At 36.6% G+C, this 11,367-nt stretch overlaps 1 protein-coding gene across 1 annotated transcript; it reads right to left on the minus strand.

The window, feature by feature from the left end:
- Nucleotides 1-8,204: 8,204 nt before the first annotated feature.
- LOC109245176 (olfactory receptor 4A15-like) lies at nt 8,205-9,134 on the minus strand. The gene has a single exon (XM_019412491.2). The coding sequence runs from the start codon at nt 9,120-9,122 to the stop codon at nt 8,205-8,207; it is 918 nt and encodes a 305-aa protein (XP_019268036.2). The 5' UTR covers nt 9,123-9,134.
- Between the last annotated feature and the right edge of the window lie 2,233 nt (nt 9,135-11,367).

Genomic DNA, 11,367 nt, shown 5'->3' on the forward strand with positions numbered 1-11,367 from the left:
TAAAAAGTTTCCCAGACAAACAAAAACTAAAGGAGTTTGTGACCACTAAACCATCCCTGCAAGAAATTTTAAGGGGACTCTCTGAGGGGAGAAAAGATGAATATATATACCAGTGAAGAAATGGGCAGAAGACGTGAAAAGACACTTTTCCAAAGAAGACATCCAGGTAGCCAACAGACACATGAAAAGTTGCTCCACATCACTCATCATCAGGGAAATACAAAGCAAAACCACAATGAGATACCACCTTACACTTGTCAGAATGGCTAACATGAACAACTCAGGCCACAACAGATGTTGGCGAGGATGTGGAGAAAGAGGATCTCTTTTGCGTTGTTGGTGGGAATGCAGACTGGTGCAGCTACTGTGGAAAACAGTATGGAGGTTCCTCAAGAAACTAAAAATAGAACTACCCTATGACCCAGCAATTGCACTACTAGGCATTTATCCACGAGATACAGGTGTGCTGTTTTGAAGGGACACATGCACCCCAATGTTTATAGCAGCACCATCAACAATAGCCAAAGTATGGAAAGAGCCCAAATGTGCATCAATGGATGAATGGATAAAGAAGATATGGTGTATATACATACCCCGGAGTATTCCTCGGCAATCAAAAAGCATGAAATCTTGCCATTTGCAACTAAGTGGATGGAACTGGAGGGTATTATGCTAAGTGAAATTAGTCAGTCAGAGAAATACAAATATCATATGACTTCACACATATGAGGACTTTAAGAGACAACACAGATGAATATAAGGGAAGGGAAACAAAATAATATAAAACAGGGAGGGGGACAAAACATAAGAGACTCATAAATATGGAGAACAAACTGAGGGTTATTGGAGGGGTTGTGGGAGGGGAGATGGGCTAAATGGGTAAGAGGCACTAAGGAATCTACTCCTGAAATCATTGTTGCACTGTATGTTAATTTTTATGTAAATTTAAAAAAAATTAAAAATAAAATTAAAAGAAAAATGAAGACCCCCCCCCAAAATAATAGCCAAAGTATGGCAGAGCCCAAATATCCATCAACTGATGAATGGATAAAGAAGATATGATATGATGTGATTTTATATATATACATATAGAATGGAATTATAGTATATTATAATTATATATATTATATAATGGAATATATATATATATATATATAAAGGAATATTGGTGAACAAAAAGAATAACATCTTACCATTTGCAACAATGTGGATGGAACTAGAGTATATTATGCTAAGCAAAATAGTTTAGTTAGAGAAAGACAAACATCATGATATCACTCATATGTAGAATTTAAGAAACAAAACAGATGAACATAGGTGAAGGGAAGGAAAAATAAGATAAAAACAGAGAGGAGAGCAAACCCTAAAAGACTCTTAAATACAAAGAACAAACTGAGGGTTGTCGGAGGGGATATGGGTGAGGGTAGGGCTCCATGGGTGATGGCCATTAAGGAGGGCACTTTTTAGGGTGAGTGCGGCATGTTATATGTAAGTGATGAATCACTAGATTCTACTCCTGAAGCCAAGGAGTAACATACTGTATCGAACATACACTGTATGTTAACTAACTTGAATTTAAATAAATAAATTCTTTAAAATATATAAAAATAAATAGTGTATATATATATATAAATATAAATACAAATAAATATCTGTATGTATAAACAAATATACAAATAAATAACTGAAGATCTTTCTTACATGCTAAGCCACACAAAATTGCTTACCTAAGTGTATTCATAGCTTACCTAAAATGTATGTATAGCTTTATGCTTGTGTTAAATATAAATCTCAAAAAGCATCTAAGCTTTTATCTTAAGAAGCTAGACAAAGACATCTAAAGCCAAAGTAAAAAAAAAAAAAAAAAAAAAAAAGATGTAATGAAGAAAGATAAAAATGAATGAAATTGAATACAGAGAGTAAACTAAAATAGCCAAAGTTGTGAAGTTGGGTATTTTATATTACAACTGATAACATTATAGCAGGTGAAATCAAGAGAAAATTACCAATATCAGGAATTGAAAAGCACATAAAATTGCACTGATGTTTCAGAGTTTAAAAAGTTCCAATTATTCTATAAATTTGAATCCTCAGATAAAATGTGTAAAATAAAGGAAAAAGACAACCTTCTGAAAAAGACTCAAAAATAAATAGAATTACAAAAGCTAAATACTCCTATATCTCTCCAAGAAATGAACTGTCCCTTTCTTGTAAACAACATGGTTGTGTCATAGAAAACCCTAAAGAATCTACAGAGATTACTAGAAATAATAAGTGGATTTAGTGAGTTTTCAGGAACACAAGGTCCAAATAAAACATTCAATTGCATTTCTATTAGTATCCATAACAACTGAAAACTTACACAATGCTAAACACCTTTTACATTAGTATCGGAAAAGAAAAGTACTCAGGAAAAAATGAGCAACATCCTCCCACTAAAAATTCCAAATGTTTATGAAGCAAAATTTTGAAAACACCCCAACAAATAGATATCTTGTGTTCAGGAGCTAGAAAATTCAATATTGTTAAGACGCAATTCACTCCAAAATGATCTATAACGTGAAACCTCCAGCATGCCCTTTCAGGGATGTGGACGGTTGTATCTTCCAAAAAGGAGACAATGTCTTCCATCCTACATGCTGTTCCACAGTGTGACTTTGCCACCAAGCATTGACCTCCACACCACGTGTCATCATCTAGTTCTCCACCACCACAAATCTGGGTGTGCCTGCTCTAACCAGTATAAGATGGTGAAAATGACACTGGGCTGGTTTTGGATACAACCCTTAACTGACCTGACTCCTTCTGCTTTCTACCACTGAGGTCCCTGAGCACCATGTAAAAAGTCTGATTGTCCTGCTTGTGGTCCTGCATCTAACTGAATAGGGGAAGGGACCTGTTGGGTTCCTTCCAGTCGCCATTTCAAAGCCACTCTGAACAGGAATGAAGCTTCCCTGGATCCTGCAGACCCCTCAGCTATCAGATGAATAACACAGACTGACTTCAGTCCATGCCCCATGAAGCAGAAGAAATATCCAGCCAACCTCGGCCAGAATTGCTGGCTTACAAGCAAAATGATTACCATAATAAGAGTAGCTAACACATATGTCACCTCACATAATTAGAATTTCGGTGTGGGATGAAACTATTTAAGATTCACTCAGCTACTATGTCTATATAATACATTATTGTTAACTACTGTACCCTGCTATACATTAGCTCCCCAGAACTTATTCATCTTATAACTAGAAAATTTTGTGCCCTTTGACTAACATCTCCCTATTTGCCCCACCCTCCAGGCCCCGGCAAGCACCATTCTCTCGCTTCTATAATCTAGGTTTTTAATTCCACATATAAATGAGATCATACAGTATTTGTCTTTCTCTGTCTGACTAATTCTGCCTAGCTTAATGCCTTCAAAGCCTCTCATGGTGTTGCAATTGGCAGGATTTTCTTCTTTGTTTTACCTAATAATATTCTCTTGTGTGTATATATATATATATATATATATATATATATATATATAACATATATGTATTATATAATATCTGATATTATATATTATGTATTATATATTATGTATTATCTGATATTATATATGTATTATATATTTATATAAATATATATATTTATGTTTCCATTCATTAATCGATGGACACTTAGGTTGTTTCCATGTCTTGGCTATGGTGAATAATACTGATGTGAACATGGGAATGCAGATATCTCCTCAGCATTCTGATTTCATATTCTTAGATATACACACAGAAGTGGAATATGTGGAATGTATAGTAATTCTATTTCACTTTTTTGAGGAATCTCCATAGAGATTTCTAGAGTGCTAAAACAATTTATATACCCAACAGCGAACTGGACTCCCTCTTTTTTTAAAGCTTTTATTTATTTCTTTTGAAAGAGAGAGCAAGAGAAAGAGAGAGCATGCACACAAGTAGGGGAGGGTCAGAGAGAGAGGTGGAGAGAGAATCCCAAGAAGGCTCTGACCTGACAGCACATAGCCCGATCTGGGGCTCAATCTCACGAACCATGAGATCGTGACCTGGGCCCAAATCAAGAGTCAGACACTTAACTGACTGAGCCATGTAATCTCTTTTCTCTTTGATAACATCCATCCTAACAAGTATGAGGCAATATCTCATTGTGGCTTTTAATATTTTTAATGTTTATTTTTGAGAGAGAGAGAAAAAGAGAGAGAGAGAGAGAGCACCTGCAGGGAAGGGTCAGAGAGAGAGAGGGAGACACAAAATTGGAAGCAGGCTCCAGGCTTTGAGCTGTCAGCACCGAGACTGATGGGGGGCTTGAACTCAGGAGGCTTTGAGCTGTGAGATCATGACCTGAGCCAAACTCAGCCACTAACTGACTGAGCCACCCAGATGCCCCTCATTGTGGTTTTGATTTGCATGTCCCTGATGATTACCAATGTTGAGCACCCTTCCATGTTCCTATTGGCTATTTGTATGTCTTCTTTGGAAAATGTCTTTTCAGGCCCATTGCCTAGTTTTTAACCAGGTTTTTGTTTTGTTTTGTTTTTTGCTATTTGGTTGCAAAGTCTTTCATACATTTTGGATATTAACCCCTTGTGAGGTATAAGACTTGCAAATATTTCCCCCATTCCATAAGTTGCCTTTTCATTTGGTCAGATGCAGTCTGGATTTACAACTTGAGATCCTGAACTTCAAGCTGATGTCAGGATGAGATGAGATCTTAACTGGCTTAAGACCTTCTGTGTCCTCCCTCCGGAAGTCCTGAACTGCCATTTTACAAGTCTGACAAACTCACTGGAGCGACAGGCTATATGGAGAAGAAAAAGGGGCCAGAGGAGCCTGGTCTTCCAGCCATCACTGCCAGGGCACCACTTACATGAGTAAAGTCATCTTAAATACTCCCTAAAAGCCAGGCAACCTACTGAATACCAGAGAGGGACCTCAGTCCATGCCACATGGAACAGAAGAATTGTTCAGTCAAGTCCTGCCAAAATTCATATGTGCTCAGATTCAGACCTGTGTATGGCAAGATATAGCTCTGTGTGTAGACAGATACAGTCCTGTGTGTGATCAGATCAAATGCATATATATACACATATGCATTCGTATGTGTAGTCAGATACTGATCCATGTGCTGTCAGATACAGACCTCTGTGTGTTCACATACAGACACATATATGAAGCTGGATACGACCTACATATCATTGAATATGTACCTACATGAGGTCAGATACAGATCTCTGTGGTTGAATATATACTTGTGTATTGTCAAATGTAGGCCTATCAACATTGCATACAAACATACACCAATGCCTTTGAGGACTGTGCTGTAATTCATGCCAGCAAAAGACACTAAGCTCTTTCCAATCAGCTCTTTGAAAATGTGAATCAAAGGTAAATAAGGCAAGCCACTTTTAAAATAAGAAAACCGAAAGGCAAGATGCCTGTACACTCTATGAAGATGATTACAAATTTTTATCGAGACATTGAACAAGCCTTCATAATACATGTCTCTTTCTGGATGGTAAAAGAAGATATTAAAACATGCCGTTTTCCTCAAAATCAATGTGGAGGGTCATGAAATTCTAAATATTTTAAGAGAAGTTTTCAAACTAAACAAAATAAGCCTGAAGCTTATCAGGAAAAATAAATGTTTATAAATGGCAAGAAACTTGAAAGGGGTGAGTATTTAAGAGCGATTATCCCTATGAGGTATAAAAACAAGTGAAAATCCTTGACTACTGATATAGAATGTTAGTGGTAAAGAATGACACCAAAGGTAAAGAAGGAGGAGGCGGAGGAGTCAGCAACAGAAGAGGAGGTGAAATGGCCCCCAAATCAAACCTACTAGTTGTGTAAAATTTGACATATTAAATGGAAAATTTTCAATTACTAAAATTAATAACACTGGCAGATTATTTATCCTGTTTAAGGAAAACAGGATTATACATGTCTTCATCGCAAACAAAAGCAAATTCTAGATAATTTTAAAAGAAAGCTTTTTGGAGCCCCAGGATGGCTCAGTTGGTTGAGTGTCCAACCCTTGATCTCAGCTCAGGTCTTAATCTCAAGGTCTTGAGTTCAAGCCGCACACCCAGTGTGGAGCCTACTTTAAAAAAATTAATGGATTAAAATAAAAGCAGTAATATAAAAGGAAACTTTTCTGAGAGTTATTTTTTAATGCTAAAATGTATAAATTCACTGAATATAAATGAAATTTTCCAAGAGTGATGCAATAGAAGAAATCAAAAAGTAAAAGAATAATACAATATAATGTGTGTATATAAAAACACCCATAGTTACAGCAAAACAACATATTTGTAACAATATCAAAGAATACTAAATATTTGTAGAAGAAAATATATATATATATTTATGTTTAATGAAGAAAAGACTCAAATTCTTACTCCAATAGATCAAGAATTCAAGACTAGGCTCTTTTTGCTGTGCCCTTACATGGCAGAAGGGGCAAGTGAGTTCTATCAGGTCTGTTTTTACAGAGACACTAACCTCATTCATGAGAGCTCTCCTCTCATGACGTAATCACCTCTCAAAGGCCCCACCTCCAAACACCACATATCATAGAGGACGTAACTCATGAATTTCGAGGGAAACACTAATATTCAGTGCATAGCAACATCCAAAAGTTGATGACTTAATTATACAAATTCTGATAAAATCAAATGTTTAATCTTATTTAAAGAATAGTGTTATGTTTGGGAAGATTTGCGACGACATAACAAGTCTTCATGTAATAATAATAGGGATGAAAATGCGGACATAAAGTTTCTCATACACTGTAATTTACCAGGGAAAAGGTTCCATGTCCCCATAGCCTGGGCGCCTCATGGATCCAGACTAAGTAAAAGAGGCAGAACCATGAGTTTCTTTGACCACATGATTCCTACTGTAGTAGGGACAGATAATATTTTCTTTCAAGCCTAATTGAGAGAGGGAGGCTTATGAAAGAGGTCTCTGTTAAATAAATCAATATATATTATGGCTTCTTTATTACCTAATAATCTGCATTCCATTAAGAGCAGAGGTCAGAATGGCATGCCATATCGTCAGCACTTTTCTTTTCTTTTTATTTTTTGTGTTTATTTATTTTTGAGAGACAGAGAGTAAGGGAGGGGCAGAGAAAGAGGGAGAAAGAGTTCCCAAGCAAGCTCCCTGCTGTCAGAACAGAGCCTGATGTGGGGCTTGAACTCACAAACCCTGAGATCATGACCTGAGCCAAAACCAAGTGTCGGACGCTTAACCAACTGAGCCACCCAGGCATCCCTTGTCAGCACCTTTCTTACCAATGATATCACTCAAATATCTGGTGTCAGGTTCTGTGTTGCATATTTAAACCTCATGGATTATGTACTATGATAATTCTATATATGAAAGGTAAGGCCTGGGTCCCTGTAGGAGGCTACTAAACACTGTAAGCAAAAAAAGATGTGGGGGCACTGAAAAAATGGCAGAGAATTATCAGATATACTAAACTATGTAGGAAATTTAATGAATCATTTCTATGAAATATAACACTAAACAAAGTCATTCCACTTTAGGAGATAATAGGATCCCCCACTCAGAAAAATGAGTAAAACTTACTTATTATATCTATCCCTTTTGTTCAGATTTTTTTTCTACAATTAGCTTCCTTATGATTAATATTCTACCTAGGAAGCAGCATTCCTCCTCAACCTTAACGTGCTAAGCAACATGAACAAAATTATATACTTAAATGTCTTGCAGATACAAAAATAAGATCTATACTTCAAGTCTTAATATGAGTTGTTTTTGTATGGGAGGAGTGGACCAAGGATTTATGTCCCATTTCTGAATTTCTTTCTCTGAAATATATAGAGCACTATGAATTCTGAAAGTGAACAATTATGTAAGAGCGAAAAGCAAAAAATGTCCACTAACAAAAATAAATTTATAATGTTAACTACAGCATAACTGATCACATAGAACTTAAACCTATAGTTTCAATAGAGACATTTTATATGCAAAAGCTATACATCGACTTTCCTAAGAAATTATGAAAATCTTAGAAATATGTTTTGACCATTGGAAGTACTTACATCTTAAATGTTTTTCATCATGCACAACTTTAAACCTGAGGAGGAACTTACTACAAATAAATAATCCTTTCCTGGATGGAGCAAACTCTTCATTGAAAATAAAAAGGTGATATATTTCTCTTCTGCCTCATTTTCTTCTTCTGGTCCAGAGCTTCTTCATGGCATTTTTCATCTCTCCATTTCTCAGAGTATAGATTAGGGGGTTCAACATAGGTGTGATAACTGTGTAAAATACAGTCAAGGATTTATCAATGGGTAATGTAGAAGGAGGTCTCACATACATGAAGATGCAGGGGACAAAGAAGAGGACCACCACTGTAATGTGGGAGCCACAGGTGGATAAGGCTTTGCGCCTCCCTTCCTGACTAAGGTTCTTCAGAGAGTGCAGAATGACCCCATAGGAGATGAGCAAGACCGTAAAGATGACCACACAGATTGCCCCATCATTGGCAACCACAGTGAGGCCAATAACGTAAGTGTCAGTGCAGGCAAGTTTTAATAATGGGTACATGTCACAGATGAAGTGGTCAATGACATTGGGACCACAGAAGGGAAGGTTGTAAACAAAGAGAAGTTGAACAACAGCATGCAAAAAACCTCCAACCCAGGCCAACAGCAGCAACAAAACACACACCCGTTGATTCATGATGGTCAAATAATGCAAGGGTTTGCAGATGGCCACATAGCGGTCATAGGCCATGACCACCAGAAGTAAAATCTCTGCACCACCAAACAAGTGTCCTATAAAGAGCTGGGACATGCAAGCTTGGAAGGAAATGGTTTTCTTCTCATAGAGTAAGTCTATAATCATATTTGGAGTGACTGTAGTAGAATACACAGCATCCATAAATGATAAGTAACCAAGAAAGAAATACATAGGAGCATCCAGGGTTGGACTGACCACCACGGTCACCACAATGAGGAGGTTGCCCACCATTGTCACCATGTAGATGAGCAAGAACACAACAAATAATATTTTCTGACCTTGGAGGCTCTGAGTGAGCCCCAAGAGGACAAACTCAGTCACATTGATCCTATGTTCCATATGTCCTTTTGTCCTTATATCAGAGTTCAGGAGAAAATTAGCTATAAATATAATTATGACTAGTGACTTCCTGAAACTCTAACCTAATCTTTTTATTCATTCAACAAATAAATATTATAATTTCTTATGTCCCACTACTTTCAGAAATTATAGTATACAAGGCTGATTAAAGCATGCTCCCTAGGCTCAGCAATATTGCAGATTAATGGAGAGACAAGTAATTAAAGACATTTGGGGAAAGGGGAATATTATTAAATAAATGGGTTGCTACAAGCAGCTTTCCATCTGGAAACTAGTACAATTGTACCAATAGAAGATTCTTCAAATAAAAATTTTTAATGGATTAAGGTTTAATGAAAAACTAAAGCAAGATTTATACTTACTCCCCAGTTAATAAAAGAGGTGACTATCTATATTCTAGAATCCTCTTAACTAGTAAATAAAATCACAAATTGATCTATTTTACAATTTCAAAACATCTTAAGGATTTAAAAAAAAGATACCACAACATCAATAGATGAAAGTATTTTGGAGAAAATATTTACATTTTAGAGGACATACACAGAGTTAATATCAAAATGGACACAGAGCTCTAAACATTTAAGTAAATGACAAATGACTCAGTGGCAAAGTGAGTAAATCATATAAGCAAGTAATAAAAGGAATGACCAACAAATGTATGTTCTGATGCTGAAACTCACCTATGAACAGAAACATGAATTGACGTAACACCTGGCTTATGAAAGTGTTCCCTTGGACTCTTCAAAATCACATTTTCAAGATATGTGGATGCTACATCATCCTCTAAACTTTCACAGGTTAACAAGCAATGCTCAGAGAACACATGAGTTGAAACTATCATGAGATTTACAAGGATCTGCCCATTAAAATATCCCTAAATAGTTACACCTGAAACTATGTCTAGAAACACAGGTGTTAGAGAAAGTGCATTAATGTGGATCTTTGTATGTGAAAATAGCTAAAAGAATATTACAAAACTCAGTCAATCCTCCCATATGTTAGTATCCCAAAGAGTGTCTAACATGGCTGATTTTAAGAATCACACAGGAGAACTTTTAAAGGACTGTGAATTCCCGCACCACCAAAATCTAAAATGTAAAGCCTAGGCTGGACTCTTACATCTAGTTAACCTTCCTGGGTTACCTGCAACTAAGACAGCCGTTCAGTCCAAGGTCTGGGTTGTAGTCCTTCTCCCATGTATTTTGTATGCTGATGACACCTCTGTGCACACAGAGCAGGAAAACACACGCACCATCACTGGACCTTGAACTGTTTCCATGTGAACAATGCTTTCCATGCTTGCAGAAAGTCTCAGTCATTTCAGTCTTTCAGAAAAAGGCTACCCCTTAAATTGCCAGGTTTTTTCAAAACAAATACGAAGGTTCTGTAACCTAAACAAGTCTGAATCTCGACTGGGAACAAAGAGACGCCAAATCTTCATTGTTGGCAGAATTTGTTCTAACAACAAATGAATGTTAAACAAACATCGTGAGGTTAAAAAAAAGGGTCAGCTTTATAGGAGATAAAATTGTGATTCGTTTAAACAAAGGTTATGTGGTTTGTTTTTTATGTCAATATAAGTAAAATAGTGAAATATCCTTTGACGACATTCAATTCTCTATCAATTACACTGGCCTGTCTTCACAAAGCACAGTAAAATTTTGGATTTCCTGAATGATGGAGAATAACTCATATACATACTTCATCATGTTCTGAGTCCATCATTTCAATTCCTGAAAAAGCCAGTTGTGTGAACAGTGATACAAACACTCTCTGAGGTCAAGATAAATATCTGTAAACACTTTATCTGGGGTTGGACTACAACACATATGGATGAGTCATTCAATTGGTGCATCTCCAAGAGTCATTTTTCCCTAATTAAATTCATTGGGACCTTCATCATAATTTTGAGAGTAGACCCTGCATCTCCAGAGATGCCAGCAGAATAATCACCATGTACAACAGGACTTGCAGAAACACGTCCTTGGGGTGAGGGGACGGGGTGGATCACAAAAGAACAACTTGAGATTGAGTCACCAAAAGGGAAATGTCCAGTGTGGGCAGGAATAAAACATGTAAACACTCTCTTCTTTAAATCATGACTTCCAAAATAGACAAAGGTGTGTCAGTTAGGTTTAAGCTACGTCTTTGCCCACAGAAACTGCACTGACTTCCAGAAGATGATGAAAACAAATTTCATAATAAGCCATTTAAAACCATCTCT

This window comes from Panthera pardus, unplaced genomic scaffold, assembly GCF_024362965.1.
Source record: "Panthera pardus isolate Hobbes unplaced genomic scaffold, ASM2436296v1 HiC_scaffold_12, whole genome shotgun sequence".
In the NCBI taxonomy this organism is placed as follows: Eukaryota; Metazoa; Chordata; class Mammalia; order Carnivora; family Felidae; genus Panthera; species Panthera pardus.